This window comes from Pinus tabuliformis, chromosome J (assembly GCF_031772625.1).
Source record: "Pinus tabuliformis cultivar Carrire ecotype Pingquan chromosome J, CPIR1, whole genome shotgun sequence".
In the NCBI taxonomy this organism is placed as follows: Eukaryota; Viridiplantae; Streptophyta; class Pinopsida; order Pinales; family Pinaceae; genus Pinus; species Pinus tabuliformis.
In genome coordinates this window covers 1,275,881,330-1,275,906,912 of record NC_142295.1, presented here as the reverse complement: position 1 = coordinate 1,275,906,912, position 25,583 = coordinate 1,275,881,330, and the positions used below count along the sequence as shown (strand labels likewise).

Here is a 25,583-nt window from a genome sequence, read left to right as displayed (position 1 = left end):
CCTGGCGGTATTTCAACAAACATGGCGAAGTCTTCCTCTAGTTCGGAGGAAAGTTTATTGATCTTTGCTGATGTTGGTGGTTGATCCTGCTTCTCCTCCTTATCCTTCTTCCTGAGATGACACTAGGTAGTGTAGTGACTGAGCTCACCACATTTGAAGCACTTGACCTTCGAAAAGTCCTTATTCTTCTTTCACTGCTCCCCCCGTCCTTGACTGGGACCCTTCGAACCCCTCGATCTAGAGAGATCGAATTTTTCTGTCCCTCACAGAAAAATCGATTCTCCTTAAGAAATTCGACCTCTTGGCCAAGGTGACTGCGCTGCCTCTGGGGTTTCGATCTGTTGCCCCTCAATGAACAACGAAACTCCCTCTTCCTTTGCTACTAAGCTCTCTGGCTGATCATCTGCGCTCTGATACCATGTGAAAATTCAAAACCCGAATCCTATTGCAACAACTGGAAATAATTCTCCTAATTGTTAAATTAATTTTTAACAATTTATTTATTGTTTGCTACAACAAATACTGAATCAATCACATTTCAACCTATATAAATAAAATTGCGGAAGAAATAAACGCTGGAAGTGTCAGGCCAGGAGGTAACTCCTCCAATGAAATCTGTTTATTCATTTAGATTGCTCATAGTTATATACACGAGGGAGTGACTCTTGGGTTTCATCTCTCAATGACTCTTCCTTTTCCATTATTTATTATTTACACTATTTACAACTGGTCACCCAATTCCCATGATTTTTTGATTTGGGGTAGCATCAGATGTGCTCTAGCCATGAAAATTGGTGGAGAGGCTAAAGCACATGAGATCTTCAAGACCTAGAAATGGTTTGGACAGATTGTACCCAGGTTTGGGAGATATTAAAATAATCAATATTTTTAATGGAGTTCCTAAGTCTAAACTTAGGAAAAATAAAATATTAATGGGTATTAATATAAAACTGGGTTAGAAGGTTCCAAAAGTCATGGATCAAGCCAAATCTAATCTTAGTCGTTGATTATAGATTTAATCTCGGTTGTTGAAGGACCAACGAGAAAATTATAAGAGGAGGCTTGAGGGTCAGTTGGAGAATACACTAGAGTGATTAGTCATTCATTTTTCCAGAGCGGGGTTGCTAAGCAAAAGCGAATCAGTGATCAGCAGCGAGTACTGGGCAGGGATAGTGCCAAGAGACCAATGCAGAAGCAGAGAGCAAGAGGAGCAGCTAGAGCAGGCCACACAGAGCCCAACAGAGACAACGTAGAGCCCAGAGGGACTGCGTCATCCACGTACAAGGCAGAGGGAGTGACGCAGAGGGTCCCAGAGGCTATGCAGTGCCTCAGAGGGCTGACGCAGTGCAGTAGGAGGCTGACGCAGAAGCCAGAAGGGCCAACGCTGAGCTTCAAAGTGGCTAGAGAGGGTTTCGTGGGACAGGTTTTCTGAATACCTGTTTCTGAATAAAGAGGTATTGTTGCCGTGTATTTTTCTTTGTCGGGTGAGCCGGTTAGGAACCTAGTTGTACTGAAGGAAACACTGCATAATAATAAACCCTCAGAATAGCTGCACCGGTTTTCCCCCATTGGGTTTTTCTGGGGACATTTGTCCAAAAATAACGGTGTCACTTGTGTTGTTGTTTTCTTTCAGCTGATGATCTGTTGATGTTGTCACTGTATTGTGTTTATTTCGCTATTTAAATGTTTTAAATAACTTGTTCAGAATTTACAAGTAGAAGAAATAAACCAGTTGAATACAGATTACTTTTCTAACGGATAGACTTAGAAAATTCAACATGATTAGGTGTCAACATTCCCCCCCTAATCTGAAGGGATGTTGGTGAGTCCAAGCATCATTCTGAATCTTTCAAGCTTTTCCCTTCCAAGTGCTTTGGGGAAGATGTTTTCAATCTGCTCATTAGTGGACCAATGGCGTAGATGGATTGTCTCGGCCTCAACATGATGTCGAATTAGATGGTATTTTGTATTGATGCGCTTTGTTCGATCATGGAACTTTGGGTTCTTGGCCAACTTTATTGCAGAGGTGTTGTCAATCATGAGTGGAGTCGAATGTACTTGTTTAACCTACAAATCTTCCAAGATTTTCCTGAGCCACACAATTTCTTTTGTTGCCTTAGCTTAGCTGCGGCCACGTATTCTGCCTCTGTTGCGGAATTTGCTGGAACTGATTGTTTGCGTGATCTCCAGGAGACAACTCCTAATCCAAGACTCATAGCATAACCAGAAGTAGATACCCCAGTTTCTTTGTCTCCATCGAAGTCTGAATCAGAGTATCCAATCAAGTTGAAGTCGCCCACTTGTGTATACTTGAGTCCAAAGTCTTGAGTTCCTTCAAGTACTTTAGAACTCTTTTTGCAGCAAACCAATGTCCCTCACAAGGCTTTTGCATAAACCTGGAGAGGATTCCAACAACAAACAAAATGTTTGGTTTGGTAGTAGTCAGGTAGTTGAGACTTCCTATAAGCTGTGTATACTTTGTTGCATCCTCAAATTCTTTTCCTTCAATGGATGTGAGCTTTAAGTTTTGTTCCATTGGAGTAGTTAGAGGATTTCATTCAACCATGCCAAACCTGTTCAATAGATCTCCAATGTACTTCTTTTGAGAAAGGAATATAGACTTCGAATGTTGAGTTACTTCAATACCAAGATAGTAATGAACATAGCCCAAATCAGTCATTTCAAAACCTTTCCTCAATTCCTTCTTTATGGATGCAATGTGGCTCTCATTGTTCCATGTCATCAAAAGATCATCTACATATACCACAAGATATACAACTGTTTTGCCAACTTTCTTGACAAACAAAGTTGCATCATCAAGATTATAATGTTTGAAATTGAGTCTTAGAAGATGCTCAGTGAATTTTTCATACTAGGCCATACAAGGATTTCACAAGTTTTCATACTTTATGTTCATGTCCTTTCACAACAAATCCTTCAGGTTGGGGCATAAAAACATTCTCTTTTAGATCTCCATTCAAGAACGCAATTTTTATATCGATTTGATGGACTTTCCAACCGTTTTGAGCTGCTAGGGCAAAGAGTGTCTGAATGGTAGCCCATTTTGCTGTGGGGGAAAGTCTCCTCATAATCGACCCCTTCCTTCTGTGCAAAACCTTTTTCCACAAGCCTGGCTTTGTGCTTGTCAAGTGAGCCATCAACTTTATACTTGTTCTTGTAGACTCACTTGCAGCGAATTGGTTTGGTTCCCAATGGAGGATCAACCAGCTTTCAAGTGCTATTCTTTATCAAGGCATCATACTCCTTTTGCATCGCTTCTTTCCATTCATCATGAGAAGCGACTTCTTTGAAGGAAGTTGGTTCAAAATCTGTAGACAAATTCAATTCACAATCATAAGAAACATCCATATCAACAGGTGAATCAGAGTCATCTACATCACCTCCATTTTGCCTGGTTGAATTTCTTATTCCTGTCTTTCCAACCTCATCAAGATGAACACTTTCAAGTGTCTTTGTCAGCCACTTTGGGGGACCTTTCTGAGATGGTCCAGGCTACTCAACTGATTGAGTTGGGACTGAATCAAGATTGAGTCTCCCAATTTTTTCAATCACATCACTCAAAGTATCATCAGTGGTTGGAGTTTCATGCGGGGGAGAGAGTGCTTTAGAAGAAGATTCCATAGATTGATCCAGTATAGGAATCCCCCATTCAAGATGTGGAATCTGATTATCAAATTCTTGAAATGATTTTTTATTTGCGAATCTATCCAAGCGATTGAGTTGCTTCTCAACAACATTGTCAGCTTTGGAAGATTCAAGAAAGATTACATCTCTAGATACAACATTATTAACTTCATCAGAGAGGCGGTATGCTTTGGAGGTGTTTGAATACCCCAAGAAGATACACTTACGACTCCTTGCACCAAGTTTGTTTCTATGTACCTTTGGTATCTAGGCATAACATGGGGAACCAAAGACCTTGAGATGATTTACCGAAGGAATGTGCCCATACCACATTTCATAAGGAGTCGTTTTTCTAATAGCATTAGATGGACATCTATTCTTTACATATACAACACATAGAACTGCATCAGCCCAAAACATCAATTTTACATTCTTGAAAAACATCATGGAGCGCACCACATTTAAGATTGTCCTATTCATTCTTTCAGCTACTCCGTTTTGTTGGGGATTCTAAGGCACAATTGTTTGATGTTTGATAGGATGTTGGCGAAGATAGTTTTCAAATTCATTTGAAGTGCATTCTTTTCCATTATTAGTGTGAATAGAGCCAATATGAGATTGTGCATCATTTTCAATCCATGTATGAAAGTTTTTGAATGTTTGAAAAGCATCAGATTTGTTCTTCAATAAATAAACCCAACACATTTTGGTGTAGTCATCAATACATGTCATCATATATTTATTTCCATTTGTAGAAGGAACAGGCATTGGGCTACATAAATTTGAATGAATGAGTTTAAGTTTTTTATGTGCTCTAGAATGTGAATCATGAAGACACTGTTTTCTATGCTTTCCTGGAATGCAAGCATCACATTGCTTAAGTTTCCTAGGAATTGTAGGCAAACCGGTAACACTATTTTTCTTCAACAAGCGGAGGCTGTCATAGTTCAAGTGTCCAAATCTAGCATGCCATAATAAACTTGATGGAAATGTATCTTCATCATAATGAGAATTGTATGAGAAATTTTGTGCATGAGCAAAGGTACCTTGCAGCTTGAGAAGCCTTTCTTCTTCTATCCCCGTCATGACAAGTGAGTGATTTGATGCTTTTCTCACTTCAACCTTGCCATCAAACATATGAATGGAGTGTCCTTGCTAGCAGATGTGGACCAAGGACAACAAGTTTCTCCTCAACTGTGGGAGATATAAAACATCATGCAGAAGAAAGTCTGGAAGACCAGGAAATTTAAGTCGGATTGTGCCAAGCCCTGATGGCTTGAGTTTTGATTTGTCTGCAAAGTATACTACTCCATCAACATTATTAGTAAATTCTTCAAGAAGTCTCTTCTAAAAGTCACGTGGCAAGTTTCTTCTGAATCAAACAACCAATCATTTTTCCAAGAAGCAAGTGAAGCATTAAATAAGTCTTCATTTACTCCAATATTACAATGTGCCACAACATAGTGAGCGGATTCAAGTGCTTTACCTTTCTCTTTGTCCTTAGTTTTACCTCTGGGTTGATTTCTTTCTTACTCAATTCTGTCCCAAGGCAACTTGCATGTGGATGCATCATGTGATCCATCTCTATTGCGACGTATGTAATGTAAATCTGACTTTTCTCCTTGAGAGTGTCTGCCCCCACGCCTCTAAAATTTCTTCTTCCTCTTCCTCTTTGATCACCTCTTCCTCCGGAAGAATCTTGAGCAAGATTCTTTTCTCTATGTGCAAGACACACAGCCTCTTCAGAAGACTGAGGAGCTGTCTTCTTCCCAAAAGCTTTCTCTCTCTCAGCAAATTTATTCACAAGGGAGTCAAAGGTAATTTCTTTGAGGTTTCCATTTGCTTGCAATGACTCAAGATAATGTAAGTGGGATAAAGTGCCTTGACAAAAGCTATCAGAGGAATGTCCAGTTCAACATTAGTGACTTTGATATCATGCATAATAGATTTTACTTCTGATGCAAGAGCAAGAGGATCATCATTTTGTAATTCAAAGCTGAACAATTTAATCATGAGTTGAACAACTTCAAGTGCAGAGTGTGAGTCATAGAGTTCCTTTAGTTTTTGTAAGGCTTCGAAAGCATTTGAAAATGGAGAAATATGACGACTCACCTCTTCATTTACTGATGCTGCAATCAAGGCATAAGCCTTTCTGTTCTTATTTTTCCAAATGGCGAATTCTTTGTCTGAGGTAGGCTTTTCTGGTTCTTTGTTTTCTTCTCCAACACACTCCTTTATACAACTCATTAAAAATGAGAGTGTGTTTGATCTTCCGTGACCATTCTTGATAGTTTTCCTTGCCAGTGAGAAGCACTCCCACAATAGATATCAATGAATGCATTTTAAAAATCTGTGTAGTGTAAAAAAGATACTAGCGCACAAATAAAATGACAGTTATTTTTGGACCAATGTCACCGGAAAAACCCAACTTGGGAAAACCATGCAACAATTGAGGGTTTTATTATTATGCAACCGTGAAATAATCTGAGTACAAATGGATGCCGAAACTGGCAATCCTGCAGAGAAAAACTGGCAAAAATCTGGAGAGGAAATTTCATCATCCCACAGGCAATTTCCCAACACCACTCCACTTCAGAATTTCGGCCTTCTGAGGCACTATGTCAGCCTCTACGTTGCTCTATGTAGCTGTCTAGACGACTTGCCTTTTGCTGGATTTTGATGAAGTCGTTCTGCCTTCTCCTGACTAGAAAGACTCTTCTCCGACACTCTGGGGACTCCTTCCTAGCCTCTAGAACTGAAAACGTGAATCGTCCTCAGGAAATTCATTTTTCCTCTAGAGGCTACTGCGCAGATCTGCGTCAACCACACTGTGGCTCCTTTGCCTCTCTGCAAATGCACTCCCTGGAATTGGAATCCTTACTCTGACTTCACTGTATCTACCCTTCTATCACTGCTTCGATTTCTCTGGCTCTCTCTCTGACAATTGAATGTTGTTACTTAGCAAATCGATCTGTTCATGAAATTGAACTGCTTAAGTGATTTCTCCAAGCCCCATCGACTTTTTTTTATAATCCTCTGTTGAGACTTCAACGACCAAGATTAGATCTTAATTGATGGTTAGGATTAACTTGAAGTCGATCCGTGTGAGTTTGTATAACATTCACACCGTAACTTAATTAATTCTGATTAATTAGTCATATTCCCTAAGTTTAGACTTAGGAAATATTTAAAAACTGACTAATAATCTAATTAAATCATTTCTAGCTGGAATTTCCAAAAACGATTTTTGGGTTTTGGAGATCTCATGTATTTTAGCCTCTCCACAAAATTTCGTGGCTAGAACACATCCGATGCTACACAAACTAACACTCCCATCGGTGAAAGTCTGTAAAGAGTAGGGTGTTGAGAAAGTGTAACTAGGTTCAGTCTTCATATTGACTAAGTAATTATAAATCCATGTAATGAAGAGACAAAGATAATAAAATGTATTTTGTAATGCTTGCCTCATGGGTTTCATGAGCAAGGAGTTTTTATAGGTCAAAGACTTCTTCTTGATGTCTTTAGGGATTTGTCATCTTGTCATAAATATATAATTTAGAGTCATGTATATGAAGTGTTGTTACACTTGAAAAGAACAATTTATTGAAGTAATTGTATGCTCCAAGACCTTGTCAAGAAGCTCCATAGAAGTCGGCTCAAGTATGATTGAATATACCCCTTGATGAAGTCAGCCTACCCATAGAAGTCAAGTCGGCCTAGAAGAGGGAGACAGTCCCTATATAAAGGAGGAACTGCAGCCTCATTTAGAGACATCAATTCGGTCAAGTTCTGAGATTGAAGTGTGAGAAAAAGTCTGTCTTGGTGCGTAAGGAAGAGGCTATTCAACGAAGAACAAAGGGAGTTTAGCGTAGTAATAAGGGCTCTTTGTTTTGGGTCTGTACCTACCTCGCATCTCTGAGGTAGGCCGAAGGTCACTTCAGGAGAGAACAATGATATAAAGGATCTGCTATCTAGTGCCGAAAATAAGTATGAAGAAGAAGGACCATACAACCAGGAAGTAAGGGACTGCAAGGTGTGCAAAAGAGAGACGATATTAGTCTCTGTCTTGATCTTAGATATTTCAGGAAGAGACTGAAAGTATACATAGTGTGAAGGAGGGTTTCCATAGCAAGAAAGAGACCTTGATACTGTGTATCAAGTGTGTACAAAGAAGGACCGAAAAGGAATCTCTAGAAGGCCGAGTCTAAATCTAAGGAAGGCTGGAAAGAAACTTATTGTAAAGGGCTATTAGACTAGGGACCGAGTTTCCTTAGTTCTGGTGCAAAGTAGTGCAGAAAGGAAGATCAACATAAGGAGCCTAGAAGAGCAGTGACAAGGTCTTTGTTATGAATTTAAATTCATAACATTTATTAAAATGTTAAAATATTATCTAAATAAATATTTAATAAATGGTTAATTATAATGAATTAATTAACAATTAATTAGTTAAATGAAGAGACATTAGCCCCAAAGGACATGTCTCTCTGATTAGGCATGGCCAGTCAACTCCTATTAAAGGAGCACTGCCTCAACTCGGTATTCATCATTCGAATATTATCAGTTAATAAAATATATTACATTCAGAAACCTGTGTGTATTTGTCAGCAGTCAATCAACAATTAGAAACTTACATGTCCAACAATGGTATCAGAGCCAATGACATCTGGTGACACCCCCCATGTCACCCTGCTGGCCGTCAGGCCTGGCGGGCCTCCTCATCTCCTCTGTGTCCACCACTCCACACTCCGCCCCTGTCGTGCTCCAAACCACTGCCTCCATTCACATTTCCGCTGCATCTACCACATTTTGATACAGTGCATCACATCACTGTATCGTTTGCAGTTCCCGATGGCCGTGACTGTGTCCTGTAGCGTCTGCTCCATGGCGTGGAACACCACACCCACTGTGTTGTTCGCGGGGTTCCAAGCGTTGTGTACTCTGTGGTAACAATCTTTACGCTGTCGTCGATACGATCCGTCCGTGGTCAGAGCCGTCAATAGTCGTAGCCCTTTATCAATTCGAACGGTGGTTTGTCAATGGGTGTAACCCAGTTATCGATTTGAAAACGGTGGTTTGTCAATAGACGTGACCTGATTATCAATTCAGAAACAGTGCTTGGTGGGTTATAGTTAGAACGTATAAAAAGTTTATATAATTATATTTATATAATATATATAACTTATAATTATATAATATATATAAATTATAATTATATAATATATATAACTTATAATTATATAATATATATAAATTATAATTACATAATTATTTAAAAAAAATTATTATTATTAAAAAAAATTGGGTCTTCAAGGAAAAAACGAAACGAAATGGTGGGTAACAACAATCATGATATGAAAAGAATTCAAGAGGACATTAACAAGTTAAATAAACGCCTTGATAACGTCGAGAAATCTGTTAGTAAGCAGGACCAAATGGCCAATGTTATCTCTTTCTTAAAAAACTTGATGAGCCAACGTTTCGGAGGGACTGATCCACCTTTAGCTACACAGAGTCCCAAGACTCAGGATGGTGAGACTTCTCTAGAGCATGAGTTCCTGAGGCATTCGAATACCACAATTTCACTTCAAAGGAAGCCAATATTATACTAAATCTTCCGAAAGGAACCATCTTAAAATAAAAAATGAATTACCTAAGTATGATGGTAAGAACTATAAGGGCGCCGTCGTATGGGTAAATAAGATGGACACCATTTTTTTAGCGAACCCTTTGGTCGGTGAGCAAGAAAGAGTCATGACTGCATCCAACTACTTAGAAGCAAAAACGTACGATTGGTTTTTGTGGTGGTCGTCTAAATGTATAGGTTGCTCGTTCAATTTGCAAGACTTTAAATACGCCTTGCTAAAAAGGTTTCATGACGAGGAGGAGGATGATGTCTACGAGAAATTCATTCACTTGAAACATAAAGGACTAGTGAGTGAATACACTCACGAATGGGAAGTATTAGTAGTAAGGCAGAGAAGGTTTTCAAACGAAGAGTTGTTAAAAATGTATCGCTGTGGCCTTAAAGATTACATTTGTGAAGAATTAAAATTTCATAAACCAAAAACCATCGAGAAGGCCAGACACGTAGCCGTAATTATCGAGCGGAAATATAAACTCCACAAGGCATCATATGCCAGTAACGAGAGAACTAACAACTATTCCAAGGGGAAGTTAGGTAAACCATCGTCAGAGAACACTGGAGCCGTATTAATACACGACAACCACCCTATAACATTTGAGAGCATGAAGCTTAATAAACGAGAAGGCTTAAAATCAACATACCAAAAGGAGATGCTCGCCATCATACATGCTTTAACGAAGTGGCACCAATATTTGCTTGGGAGTAAATTTTCAATCCGAACCGACCACAACAGTCTTCAGTTCTTACTTCAACAAAAGACATTATCAACAGAACAACAAAAGTGGATGGAGAAGTTGTCAGCTTTCGACTTAGAAATATTGCACAAGAAAGGAAAGGAGAATGTCGTAGCTGATGCACTCTCACGTAAGGATGACGACCACACAACATGTGCCGCCATGATAGTTGTTCTGGAATGGTTGGACGAAATACGAGCCGAATATGCCAAGGATGAGGATTGTGACTCCATGATTAAGAATATCAGTCAGTATACCAACTTCGAGTGGAAGAATGACATCTTATGGTACAAGGGTAGAATTTACCTAACACCCGCATCCAAATTTAAGATGAAAATACTAAAAGAGTCTCACAATTCACCTGCAGCCGGACATGTCAAATTCTACAAGACTTACTACAACATCTGACAATTATTCTATTGGAAGGGTATGAGCAAGGAAATTCATAAATATGTTGCAGAATGTGATATTTGTCAAAGGAACAAGAGTGAAAATGTTCCAACTCCAGGATTGCTACATCCACTACACATTCCAAATCAGAAGTGGGAGGAGATTTCGATGGAATTTATTGAAGGACTACCTGCATCTGACGGAAAGGATAAAATATTTGTAGTAGTAGGTAGGCTCACTAAATATGCCCACTTTATGGCTATTAAAAAGACGGACACAACTAAACAAATCGCTGATGTGTTTTATAAAATATTTACAAACTATATGGGTTTCCTAAGGTCATCGTCAGCGAGAGAGATGTATGGTTTAAGGGAAAATTTTGGAAGGGATTTTGCCACCAGGCAGGAATATCCCTCTACATGAGTTTGGCCTATCACCCCCAAATAGGTGGGCAAACTGAAATCGTTAATAAATGCTTGGAAACATATCTTCGTTGTTTTGTTACAAATAAACAAAACAAATGGACCCAGTTGCTACACTTGGCAGAATGGTGGTATAATACCACGTACCACACGTCAACTAAGATGACACCTTTCCAAGCCTTATATAGTTACGAGCCACCCAGATGGAAAGACTTTGCACTTCTTGATTCCAGCGTACCAACAATTAAAGACCACCTAGGAGAAAGTCAAAGGATCATCAACTTACAAAAAGAAAATCTAACCATGGCTCGCAATCGAATGAAACAACAAGCTGACCAACACCGCTCTGAAAGAGAGTTCAAGGAGGGAGATTGGGTCTTTGGTAGACTCCAACCTTATAAACAACTATCACTAATACAACAAGAGAAGAATAAATTATCACCTAAATATTATGGGCCGTATCCTATGTCATAGGGTTCGCCGAATTTTGAACCTCAAGGTTCGAAAGTTCACTGAACCTGATAGTCGAACCTCAAATTCGAACCTCAACGAATTCAAACCTAAAGACGAACCTGAAGCCGAATTTTATAATTTTTTTAAATTTTTTGGGGTTTGAGGTTAGAGTAAGGGCAGTTTTTGTCAGTTGCTTTAAGGTTTATGAGAAAAACCTTGGGCAGCACATGGTTTTCTCTTGTTTCACTTCCCGCTAGTTAGTTTCCCGCGATGGCCACTGGTTTGGCTTTATTTAACATGGCTGTTGATAGATTTTCACAAGCCAACTTCAGTCTGAGTGTATTCGCCAAAGTTGATTTAAAGGGTTCGTTGTGGCGGGAATCTTCGACGATTGAATGTGTCAATTTAGATAGGATGGTATGAACCTACCAAAATCATGCAAAGAAATATTTGTAAATGTAAGATTCTTATTATGTAAGGATACTGACTTGCAAGTAGAGTTAGAGAGTTAAACATCTAGAAGGTTATATACACTGCTTATGTTATGATTACACACTACAACTTCTATAAACAGTTCAGGTAATCCAGAGAAATAATGATATCCTTAGGCACTAAATATGTCGTCGCTCATGTATTTTCTTTATTTATATGAGAGAATGATACTTTTTCAATTAGTGTGTTATGCTTATTATTTGTAGTTGATGGAATGTTGTGCCGTTTTTTTCAAAAGCTTATAACAGTACAGTTGTGTATTATTGTATGCACAAGTATCTGAGAGATAACAGAGCTGAAAGTTGCATGTGTTATGCTTATTGTTTGTAGTTGATGGAGTGTTGTGCCATTTTTTTCGAAAGCTTATAACAGTACAGTTGTGTATTATTGTATGCACAAGTATCTGGGAGATAACAAAGCTGAAAGTTGCGCGTGTATGCTTATTATTTGTAGTTGGAGTGTTGTGCCATTTTTTTCAAAAGTTTATAACAGTACAGTTGTGTATTATTGTATGCACAAGTACCTGAGAGATAACAAAGCTGAAAGTTGCGTTTCGAGGGTTTGGAATTTTCTTCGATCATGTATTGAAAATAGTCATAATAAAAGTATTTTGCTATGAACTAATTGAAAAATGTGAATTCTTGGTTCAAAAGTTTTTATTTTTTGATTTTGAGTATTGGCTTTAGCATCAAAATCTGTTAAGACTGTTTATCTAACTATTTAATTCCTTCCAGGAGGGTGAGTTTGGAGTGGAGCATCATTTGCATAGGGGACGCGCACTTGCAGCATTTAAGTCTCTCATTGGGAACCGAGCCCAGAGATTGAATTTACTGGGGCGCACTCAGGATGAGCAAATGGGGAAGTCTTCACGTGGTCAAACACAAATTTCAGCTGAGGTTCAGATGATGCTTTCACCGTTTACTCAAAGTGAAGAGAAACTTCTCATATCTGTAAGGTTTCTTTTCTTTTGTTCTTTGCAAATAAGAATCTTTTTAGTTTAATGCAAATAGAAGTAACAGCTAATAAGTCCCAAACCCAATGATGAGGAGAGTGTCCTCTGTTGGATAAAGCTTTTGATGATCATAGTTTAGGATCGTCTCAAAATAGAAGACATTAACAATAGAAGCATAAGATGTCTACTTGTGTATGTAACGAAAGGTGCACATAAAGTAAATACTTATCTTCACTATTCTTTGACTAGTGTACATATCAAAAGGCACACATAAAGTAAGTACTTATCTTCACTCTTCTCTCTTCCCAAGAGAATTTGTCTGAACTTTATTTGTGAGTGGAATTTCTGCAGTTACATTCTTTTCATGCCATACCTTCATATGATTGATCTCTATAGGTCCAAATTAATTATTCCACAGTTATAGTATTTATTACACCAAATATCATCTGATATGTTGATTGTAAATGCTTAATGATTTATTTGTCTTTGATGTAATCATGTACATCTATTGCAGGTTATGCCACTTGCTATTACACACTTTGAGGAGAATGTTTTGGTGGCTTCTTGTGCCTTTCTTTTGGAGCTTTGTGGATTTTCTGCAAATTTGCTTCGTGTGGATGTTGCTTCTTTGCGTCGGATATCCTCATTTTATCAGAAACCTGGGCGCAGTGAGGATTCTGGTCTTCTTAAAGCTAAGGAATACACACGCTTTTCTAGCTCTTTAGAAAATGATGTGGCAACTTCTCTCGCTCGTACTTTAGCGGATGATTATGTAAATGCTGGTATGGGTATCCTGGTAGATAGGAACACAGATTCCTCTCTCAAGGGGGCAGCTAATCAAAGGCCCTCAAGGGCTCTCATGGCTGTCCTTCAGCACCTAGAAAAGGCAAGCCTTCCAGATGCAGTTAATGGGCAATCTTCTGGATTATGGCTTCTCACTGGAGAAGGTGATGGATCTCAGTTACGTGCTCAACAACGAGCTGCTAGTGAACATTGGTGTCTGGTTACTACTTTCTGCCAGGTGCATCGCCTTCCTATAAGCACCATGTATCTTGCAACACTTGCAAGAGACAATGACTGGGTATCATTTATTTTATCCCTTCTTTGCCCCTCTGCTCCTCCATTTGTGATAATTATTTCATCTATGTTTCTTCGAAGTCATTCATAAAACAGACTTATGTTACACCATTTCTTGCATTGATGCACACTATGCTACTTTCATCTCATAATGAGTCTAGCTGCTATGGAATATTAGCTTTCCCATACATAATGCATAGATGCGATTTTTACAATGAGTTATTTTTGTTTTAGGTTGGCTTCCTTGCTGAGGCTCAGTCGGAGGGCTGCCCAATAGAGTTGCTAATATCTGTGGTAAGAGGAAATGTAGAGAATGCATAATTCAACCTCATGCACTCATTCACTTGCCAGTTGTATATAGTCTTTACATCTTAATTAAAAGAATGTCCCGGCAATATTTGTTTTTATTCAAATGGTTTAGTTAAATCCATTAATGCAGTAAAATTTGTTTTGTTTTTATTATTCAGGCTGCAAAAGAGTTCACAGATGCACGACTGAAGAGCCATATATTAACTGTTCTAAAAGGCATGCAGTCATCAAGGCAAAAGGCAAATTCTGGTTCAAATTTGCCCTTATCTTTGGCAGATCTTCATTTTGTTGGAACTTCTAGTCCACACACAATGATGCCTACCGAGCTTTTTGGACTACTAGCAGAATGTGAGAAGCAAAAGCATCCTGGAAAATCACTTTTGGTTAAGGCTAAGGACTTACGGTGGCCCCTCTTAGCCATAATTGCTTCTTGTTTCCCAGATGTTTCTGCATTATCTTGCCTAACTGTGTGGTTGGAGATAACTGCTGCAAGGTCTGTAACTATACTTGGAATATTTTACTTGTACTGCAAATGTTAGCTAGTTTTTGAATAAGTGCTTTTAAATTGGATGTCACTGGTAATTATATTCTGATATGGTAGTATTATTAGGAATTTGTATATTCCAGTATCTGTACATCTGGGCAAGTCAAAGAATGGCACTGTCATAGTGGTTGAAAAATAAATTATTGCTTTTAATGTCACTATTATATAGCTTTTTCCCATACTGTTTCATCTTTTAGCTTCTAGCTATTAGGAGTCACATTTGCAGTCCCTCTGTGTATGATGATTGATGCACTTTTCGGTTTCATTGACTTACTTTTTAGTGATTTGTGGACATTTTAAAAAAATCATACCATCTTGTCTTGTCTGTATACAGTAATTGAAGTAATTGGTTAATGTCATTGGAGTTCAGCGATCTTCTAAAACTTGAAGCCCGGCACTAAGGTTTGCTGCCTTTTAATGTAATTGCTAGTTTATGGGATAAAGGCTGCAGAGGGAAACCTAGAGTGGTTGATGGCAATCACTTATAATGTGGAAATGATTTCGTGAACTTGTAAAGGATCAGATAGAATAATGGAAACCTGATTCCATCCTAATATTCCATCAGAAATATTGAGAATGATAATATAGTTTGAATTGCTCCTCGTTGAACCTATAAAATATAGTAAAAGGGCTGTTAAAATCGTAGAACATCCTTGCTAGTCTTGTAAAACCTTTTCTAACATAAGCTTCCTTTTAAATGAATTCAACCTTGTAGCAAGAAACAGAAAAATGTGTGCATGTGTGATCAATGTGTGAGTTGTGTAGAAATAGGAGAAAGCACACAAATGCCAGAATAAGGCAGCCAATGACACGAGGGAGATGCAACTTTTTTCAGGCAACTTACAACAATCCCTTTTATCATACGTGAGATGCCCTAGACGTTTTTGGATAAAAATTTATAAATGTGCCGTACTTATTTTGAGAGTACAGATGTGAGAAGAGCAAACATCTCTTCAATTTGATGATGATAGTTTTAGCAGATTTAGAGTCTGTAAGAATATTTTTAGTGGTGGAACAAGTCCAGTTAATGCACATTGCTAAGAGGAGGAAACATTTGTATTATATTATTCACAAATTGTGGAATGGTTTGTTCGTAAGCTGTTAAATTTGGACAACTAGGTCCAAACTCCATGTTCTGATGCTCAGATTAAGAGGCTAATATTTTTGTTGGATTCCTCTTTCTGAGAGGTGTAAAATCCATATAAAAATAGTCTTAATCCGATGAGCAGATCTTATATTTTGAATTTATTATTCTTAATAAATTATATGTGCAAAGGTCAGCCAGTTTTGTAATGTAGGCTCACATGCCCAACAGATGTGTCACGCACCCTCATTGATGGATATATATATACAGGAAAAGTTGGAGAGAATTTGATCACAACACAACTCACATCTTCCTCTCTCATCCTAAAAAGTACGAGCTACCTGGAGGACGAATTTCAGCCACACGTGGGAAGGACGAAGAGGATTTTTCTGCTGCTAGGGTTTCGCAGAAGTTTGACCAGCGTTGACTTTGGTCAACGCTTGGTCCAAACAAGCTGAAAACTTGTGGGAGGTTCGATTTTTGAAGGCCATACTACCTGGCACAAAAATCGAGGTCAAAGGGTTGACCGTTTTGCTGCTGCGTTGACTTTTAGCTTGCTGCCCCTGCGTTGACTTTTCAGGACAGCGTTGACTTTTGTAGAACTGACTTGGGTTGACTCATCTACTGGTTGGAGGGTTGTTGTGACACATGCTGGGCTGGCTGACCAAAGGAGACTTTGCTGGTTGAAGCATCCTGTTGACCGCCGAAACAAACACATACATTTTTCTTGTTTCTGATTTGTCTTCTGTAAGATCTGTTTATATGTTCTATCTGCATTTTGCTTATCTACTTGTATGATTGCTGTGAGAAAAGTGAAATTGCTCTTAGCATAGAACATCTACAAAACTTTACATGGTATCGGAGCTGAGGTGAAGACAAACTCTATCTATAGCAATCATCATCGAAGGAAATGGATTCCTCTAAGCTTGAATTCAGGGAGAATGACAAGCTGACTAGAAGTGATGACTTCCATGCCTGGAAGATGTTATTAGATCTCAAATTAGAAGATCATGATCTCCTAGATCATGTGACAGGGAAGATTCAAGAACCTCCATCAAATGCCTCTGCTGCTGTTAAACACAAGTATAAGAAGGGAGAAATCAGAGCAAAACTGCTGATCAGGGAATCCATAAATAAGAGTCTGGTTGCCTACATATCTGAACTAGGCACATCCAAGGAGATGTATGACAAACTGATACTTATGTTCCGAGTAAACAATGTGAACCAAGTGCTATTCCTCAAGAACAAGTTGAAGAATATGAAGAAGGGCCGAGACGAGTCTATTCAAACTTTCTTTATGAAGTTGACCGAAACCAGGAACAATCTGCTAGCTATTGGGGAGACAATAGCTGATCGTGAGATGGTTCTCACCGCACTTGGAGGACTTCCATATGAATGGCAAGTATTCACAACTACCATTCTCAACAATAATACCATCCCTAACTTTGATGAGCTTCTGTCTAGATGTATGCAAGAAGAAACAAGGATGAAGGAATTTGATAATGAAAGAAATGCTGCCTATATTGCTCATTCCCGAAAGAAGAACTCTGGTGGTTCCAAGGACAAAGGAAGGACTAAGACTCAAAAGAAGAAGGGTAAATGTTTCACCTGCCATAGGACTGGACACTATGCTAGAGAATGCCCCTTCCAGAAGAATTCTCCCGATAGTGACGACAACAACAACAACCGAAGGAATGGGAATCAAAGAAACGACAAATCCAAAGGAAAGAGGAAGGCTCACTTTGAGGGAAACCATCCACCTTCTAAAAGGACCAGAAATACCAGGTATGAGGAGTCTAATGTTGTTGATAAAAGAAATGAGTATATTCTAATATCTGCTCTCTCAGCTGCATCTCCGCCCGACACTATGGATGTCTGGCTAATCGATAGTGGTGCCTCAAGACACATCACCGGATTCAAGGAAGCACTTTCTGACATGGTTGAAAGGGATACTAATCTAGAAATTATCCTTGGGGATAATGCCACTTATCCTGTGAAAGGGACCGGGACTGTGACCCTCCACTTGTCTCAAGGACAAGTCCTCCATCTACAAGATGTACTCTATGTACCCAAATTGAAGAAGAACCTTGTGTCTGTATCTGCCATGGAAGACAAAGGATTCAATGTAACTTTCTCTGATGGAAAGGTACTCATGTGGAAGAAGAGCTTCAAGGAAGCTATCTCAATTGGTTTTAGAGTTGGTAAACTCTACCAGGTTGGAGGGAGTCCGTTGGGAGCTATGACTTGTGATACTATCCGTCAAACCGAACTATGGCACCGAAGATTTGGACACCTTCATTACAAGGCTCTTCCCGAAGCAAGGAAGGTGGTGACAGGGATGCCTGATTTTGGAAATAATCATAAAGGTGTATGTAAGGGCTGTGCTGAAGGAAAACATACAAGGGGACCTTTCCCCTCAAGTGTCACAAAGACATCTGAGATATTGCAACTGGTCCATTCTGATCTTTCCGGTATGTTGCCTGTAACATCCCTGGGGGGATGTTCTTACTATATGACATTTACTGATGACTTCTCTCGCAAAACCTGGATATACTTCTTGAAGAAGAAGGATGAGGCTTTCATGTGGTTCCGTACCTTCAAAGCCTTGGTGGAAAATATGACCGGAAAGAAGATCAAGATTTTGAGGACTGACAATGGCACTGAATATGAGTCAAATGAGTTCAAAGACTTTTGCAGAGAAGCTGGCATTAAGAGGGAGACTACCACTGCATATACTCCTGAGCAGAATGGTGTTGCTGAACGCAAGAATAGGACTATTGTGGAAGCTGCCCGTGCCATGCTATGTGACCAGGGTCTTCCAAAGTTTCTGTGGGGAGAAGCTGCAAATACTGCTGTGTACATTCAAAACCGATGCCCTCATTCTGCTTTGGACTCCAAAACTCCCGAAGAGGTTTTCTCTGGTAAGAAACCTGATGTCTCACATTTTAGAATTTTTGGATGTCCTGTCTATTTTCATGTGCCGAAAGAAAAGAGAAGTAAGCTGGATGCTACTGGGAAGAAAGGAATGTTTGTGGGCTACAGTGAGACTTCTAAGGCATATAGAGTCTATGTACCTGGTCAAAGGGAAGTAGAGATAAGCCATGATGTCACTTTTGACGAAGATGCTTCCCTGAAGAAAGTAGTAGATCTTCCTAGATCTGAAGAAAACCATGAAGAAAGACCTGGAAATCTGGAAGAACCCCAGGATGAGACTATGCCTGATGTTGAAGAGCCAATGGACCCTATTGATCCTTCCCCTTCTCTAGGAAAGAGGCCATCATGGCTCAGGGACACCCTCGAAGATGCTGAGGGTCATGCTGCCCCAAGGGGAACATTCCGAGAAAGCAAGAAGCCGTGTAGATACCAAGGGTATCTAGCTGCCATGAGTACTATTATACAATCTGAACCTGGATCTTTTGAAGAAGCCATCAAGCATCAAGTCTGGAAGGATGCTATGCATGAAGAATATGAGGCTATTATGAAGAATGATGTCTGGGATGTGGTCTCGAGACCGAAGGACAAATCTGTTGTCACCGCTAAATGGCTCTACAAGATTAAACATGGATCTGATGGGAGTGCTGAAAAGTTTAAGGCAAGATTTGTTGCCCGTGGCTTCTCTCAAAAGGAAGGAATTGACTATGACGATATATTTGCACCTGTGGCTCGATATACCACCATTCGATCCATCATAGCCCTTGCTGCTAAGCAAGGATGGAGTCTTCATCAGATGGATGTCAAGACCGCCTTTCTGCATGGTGCAATAAAGGAAGAGGTGTATGTAGAACAACCTCTGGGATTTGAAGTTCAAGATCGAGACACTTATGTCTGCAGGTTGAAGAAAGCCCTCTATGGGTTAAAGCAAGCACCCAGAGCTTGGTATGAGAGGATGGATAGTTACTTGATGAAGCTGGGCTTCACTCGAAGCAATGCTGATCCAAACCTTTACTTTAAGGTTGAGGAAGGAAAGCCTCTCATTCTAGTGCTGTATGTGGACGACCTCTTCTTGACAGGTGATGACCCTCTCATTCATCAATGTAAGAGGGAGCTTGCTGCTGAGTTCGAGATGAAAGACCTAGGACTGATGCACTATTTCCTAGGCCTGGAGGTCTGGCAGAGACCTGGAGAGATTTTCCTTTCTCAAGGAAAGTATATTGTGAAGCTTCTGGAAAGATTTGGGATGGTGGACTGTAAGTCTGTGTCGACACCAATGGAACTCAACTTTAAGAAGTTGAGTGGCAGCGCTGCAGGGCCTATCTTGGCCAATCCTACTGAGTATCGTCAACTCATAGGAGCTTTGATGTTCTTAGTGAACACCCGTCCGGACATATGTTTTGCAGTGAATACTTTGAGTCAACAGATGGTTGAGCCTCATCATTTTCACTGGGTTGGTGCCAAGAATCTTTTGAGATATCTTCGAGGCACGATAAACCATGGGCTGAGATACACTGCCGGGAGTGTGATACTCCGGGGATATACTGATGCCGATTGGGCTGGCAGTGTGGTGGATCGTAAGAGCACATCTGGATGCTGTTTCAATCTTGGTTCTGCTTCGATCTCATGGATGAGCAGGAAGCAGAAGTCGGTGGCTTTGAGCACCGCGGAGGCCGAATACATTGCTGCTAGTATGGCCTGTTGTGAAGCAGTTTGGTTGAGGAAGCTCTTTAGTGAGTTGTTCCAACATGTGCTAGATACCACTGTAATACTCTGTGATAATCAGAGTGGGATTCGTATGACTGAGAATCCTGTGTTCCACGACTGATCCAAGCATATTGATATCAGGTACCACTTTATCCGGGATATGGTACAGCGAGGCGCCGTAAGGCTCGATCATATAGGAACTGATGAGCAGGTCGCGGATATTCTCACTAAGCCCCTGGGGAAGGTCAAGTTCCTAACCTTCCGTGAGAGTCTTGGTGTCGTGGAAAGACCCTATGATGTGGGTCCTGTTGGACGATGAGCTCTGGGAGCTCTGGGGGGCTTTGGGGATAGCTTCTCGGAGCTATAAGCACTCATAATGCTTCTGCCCCACCCTTGTGATTATTGAGCTGGTTCGCCACTCATTTAATCTGTGCCCCGTATGCATCCTACCCATTGAGTTCAGGGCTCATGGGAAGTACCTCTCATTTGGCCAATGAGGTGTGGAAAAGCTAGAGACTATTAGCAAAGACTGATGGACGCATCAGAGATTGCCGTACTCTCTATCTAGGATGGCATGGTCCAACCACTTGATCTGGGATCAAGATTTGTGAGGTCTGGGACCTCTAGACTGATTATGTCAGTCGGGGAATGATGTCTTTGTGACTGACCCACTTCTGTTCTGAAATAAAGAAGCCAACAAAGCAAGTTTCGGCGGGATGACTCACGATGTTAATTGCACTAATAGATGGAGTTCTCCCTAGTTGAGAGGGAGTGTTAAATTTGGACAACTAGGTCCAAACTCCATGTTCTGATGCTCAGATTAAGAGGCTAATATTTTTGTTGGATTCCTCTTTCTGAGAGGTGTAAAATCCATATAAAAATAGTCTTAATCCGATGAGCAGATCTTATATTTTGAATTTATTATTCTTAATAAATTATATGTGCAAAGGTCAGCCAGTTTTGTAATGTAGGCTCACATGCCCAACAGATGTGTCACACACCCTCATTGATGGATATATATATACAGGAAAAGTTGGAGAGAATTTGATCACAACACAACTCACATCTTCCTCTCTCATCCTAAAAAGTACGAGCTACCTGGAGGACGAATTTCAGCCACACGTGGGAAGGACGAAGAGGATTTTTCTGCTGCTAGGGTTTCGCAGAAGTTTGACCAGCGTTGACTTTGGTCAACGCTTGGTCCAAACAAGCTGAAAACTTGTGGGAGGTTCGATTTTTGAAGGCCATACTACCTGGCACAAAAATCGAGGTCAAAGGGTTGACCGTTTTGCTGCTGCGTTGACTTTTAGCTTGCTGCCCCTGCGTTGACTTTTCAGGACAGCGTTGACTTTTGTAGAACTGACTTGGGTTGACTCATCTACTGGTTGGAGGGTTGTTGTGACACATGCTGGGCTGGCTGACCAAAGGAGACTTTGCTGGTTGAAGCATCCTGTTGACCGCCGAAACAAACACATACATTTTTCTTGTTTCTGATTTGTCTTCTGTAAGATCTGCTTATATGTTCTATCTGCATTTTGCTTATCTACTTGTATGATTGCTGTGAGAAAAGTGAAATTGCTCTTAGCATAGAACATCTACAAAACTTTACATAAGCCAAACATAACTTTTTCTCTCTAGCACAAAACCTCATCAAAATTTACTCTAGAGGACAAATATTCCAGTTTTAGAGTACATGCTGAAAATCTAGTGTAAAGAATCTAGAAAAAAATCTGAAGTTATAGATTTTACCCCTGAAGACAGCCATTTTAAGTTATGTCCATGTGAAGCAAGGCAGAAGTGGGGTGTATCATCGATTGGTTATGTAGAAATTTCAGTCTAACTTGTAGCCCAACCCAGTTTTATGTGTTGCATGCTTTAATGCCCAAACCCATCATGAAACATGAGACTGATAATTGCATTTACATAAAACATTAGGACTATTCTACCATTTAATTAGCACAGCTAATACAAAAGACAAATTACATGCGCACACACAATTAAACACAGTGATTTTTGGTCAAGTTGACCCTGGAAATGTTAGAAAATCAGAAAGGAAGAAATATTTTCTTATCTTGATAATTACTTGTGATTTAGCATTCTTATTATCTTCTTTTGTCTTCTGTTATCTTCTTATCATCAAACAACTACCAAAACATAAATGCATGAAGGTCAAAACAGCAAGGAGACAGGATGTAGGCTCTCAGCTAGGGCAAAACCCCTCTTTTAGGGGACAACCCAACAGTTCTCTTCTGTTTAGAACCAAATCAAATGAGACAACCAAGGCCCTTTGACGAAGATAAAGACCTCCAAACCACCAAGTCAGCCTTCCAACAAAGTCCTTTCAAGATGAGAAAAGTCTGCTTCTAGTCAACAAATGTCAACCCTTTTCAATCCTGTTTCAAGCACAGATTTCAGCCCTCCTGCATCAGAATTTCGGCCTCCACTGCAGACCTGCAATTTTTGGCCCTCTTGGAACTCAACATTCTCGCACGTGTGAGCCAAAACAAGAGGAAATCAACCTTCCTTTCTTCACTAGGGTTTTCCTTCCTTCTACAAGCCTTTTTCTCTTTCTTTTTCTTGCCTTTACACTCCTTGGGGTTGCAGATTGAATCTTGCTTAGATGGATGCCACAATAGGTTGAATACACTACTTATATATAGTCCTTTGATGTGGTCGAATCCCTTAAATGAGGCTGATTTGATGGAAGCGTAGGCCGACTTGGTGGAGGAGAGATCTATGACTATTTTACATGAAATAATTTTTCTTCCTTGACATAATAAGCCCAAGAAGGGTCTAGAACATAAGGACAATGACAATGACTCATGACTTAACCCTAGAAGCACTCAATGGGTGCTTAGACCTAGAAACATAATCAAGTGAGCATGAAACCCATGCTTATAAAAATAATTTTCTTTGAGTTTTGCAATAATTTTCCTTTTCTTTTTACAAATACATATGGATTACATCATGTCATGAGCTAGACAACAATTATGAAGACTGATACTAGTTACATTTTCAACACTCCCTCTTAACTAGGGAGGTATTCATAATTGTTCAACCGGTACAAGGATGACCTCAATTTGAAGTGTTCCAAGAAGAGTACAACAACATATCCAATGCTAGATACCATCAAGGCCAAAAACTGCCAAGGTATCATTAAGTGTCATCAAAGGCTATCTGCCAAGACACTAACTCAACAGGGACTAAGGTGTCATCAAGGCAACTTGCCACTATAGGTACCATCAGGCTACAACCCTGGTATCAATCCAACTGGATATAGATACCATCTAGGCCTCCATGCCAAGACACCAACCCTCACAGGGATCTAGGTATCATCAAGGTCAAGATATCACTAAAACGAAGCTCCATATCCTCAAGACCAAGATACTCTCTGTGGAAATTTCTAAGTCTGACACATCAGGAATCCCTATTGCATTATCTGGTTTATTATCTCCTACTTGTTCTTTCCATTAACAAGTTATTTATAAATATAAATACCGAAATAAACAAAAATGTAACCTTCACACATATACAGATCAACAATTGAAATAAACTGAGACAACACAAGGGACACCGTTATTTTTGGACAATCGTCGTCGGAAAAACCCAATGCGGAGAAACCGGTGCAAGAGAGATGAGTGTTTTATTATTATGCAGTTTTCTGAATACAACTAGGGTGCCCGACATAGCTCACCCTTCAGAGATTTTCCTTGGCAGAAGTACCTCTCCTTGGAGACAGATATTCCGGCTGATCAACAACTAGATGATTGATCCCACAACAACTTTGACAGTTCCTTAGCTGGATAGCGAAAGCTGCTCCAAGCTTCTCTCTAGAATTGCGTCACCCTCCAGGGACTGCATCACCCTCTACGACTCTACGTCTTCCTCTCAGCTCCTAGTCTGCCCCACGAAAATTCCTCAGCGCCGCCTCTTCAGCCCAACGTCAGCCCTTTGCGTTGCCTGCGTCAGCCTCTTGGCCCTCTGCGTTAGCCTCTTTGCCCTCTGAGTTACCTACGTTAGCCTCCTCAGCCTTTGCGTCAGCCTTCCAAGGCTATGCGCTGTCTCTCCGACACTCTCTCTACTCTCTGATATTTATTCTCGGCCTTCTGCTGAAATGGCCCTTGCTGCAACAAATTAGTAACTCGATTTCTCAGCAAACTCGATTTCTCTATAGACTGCAACTCCTGGGTCCTGGATTTCCAGTTCCAGAATTTTCTTGGCTACGGGGTTGCAATTATTCTTTGTCTTTTCTTGTATCTGCTCCTGAATCTTTGTTGAGTTTGTGTCTGTGGAGGAGGGGATGTCCGAGGCCTTTCCATTTGCTGAGCGAGTTTCTTTGTTTTTCCCTTTCTCTGTCTCTCTGTTTCTCTGAGGCAGTTCCTTTTGCTGAGAGTATCTAGTTTCTCCATTATCGGAGTTTCCTCCCGGGGGGCGGAAGGCCGAGCTGGAGGCAAACTTAGTGAAGAAAGATTCCTGGTCTGGAGGCCGACCAATGACCATGTCTTTGAATGAGTAGGCACCAAGGTTCAAGTGTGGTTCCTCCATGACGACCAGGGCGCAGCGTGGCCTTGACCAGACGCGCCAGAGGAGGCCGCGAAGAGTGTCGACGCTTGGATTAGGTTACGAGTGCCATTGCTGGAGCTTTTTCGAAATAGTTCCTTTCGATCCCTTCTTGCTGCAAAAGAAAGAAAATACATGAAGTAACTTTTAGATCACATGTGACTTTAATAATAAGTACCTAGTACATCTCCACATAAAAAGTACATTAGCCCCCTTGATATTAATAAATTCATAATATCACTTAGACAAAAGAGTGATTTAAGTGCCGATGATGTGCCGCTATTCATCTATGCCCCCTGCATTAGTCACGTGACTTCTCACCCACCTTGTAGGGGCACATGAACAAAGGTGGGCTTTCGATCAAAAGGTACTTTGTTCATTTTGCAAATGGGTGCTTATGCTTGTTTGTACTTTGGGATTTTGGCATGGATTATGGGGTGGCTTGGAAGCAATGTTATCAGAACCTAAGTGGTGATTGAACCAAAATTTTTTCTAAATTGGGAATCGGTCAGAACCGGACCGAAAATAGTAAAAAAACTGGATCAAAAAACCAGTTGACCAAAAACACATGTAATATTCAAATTTTAAAGAAAAATAGATATATTCATATGCATCCATATGAATCCAAACCATTTATAC

General features: G+C 40.1%; 1 protein-coding gene across 1 annotated transcript in view; it reads left to right on the top strand.

The window, feature by feature from the left end:
• LOC149231893 (spatacsin carboxy-terminus protein) overlaps positions 1 to 25,583 on the top strand; it is a 141,084-nt gene that overhangs the window by 25,038 nt on the left and 90,463 nt on the right. Inside the window, 4 exon segments of the mRNA XM_089381779.1 lie at positions 12,515 to 12,730; positions 13,247 to 13,813; positions 14,044 to 14,103; positions 14,277 to 14,611. Coding sequence (XP_089237905.1) covers positions 12,515 to 12,730; positions 13,247 to 13,813; positions 14,044 to 14,103; positions 14,277 to 14,611 — 1,178 coding nt within the window.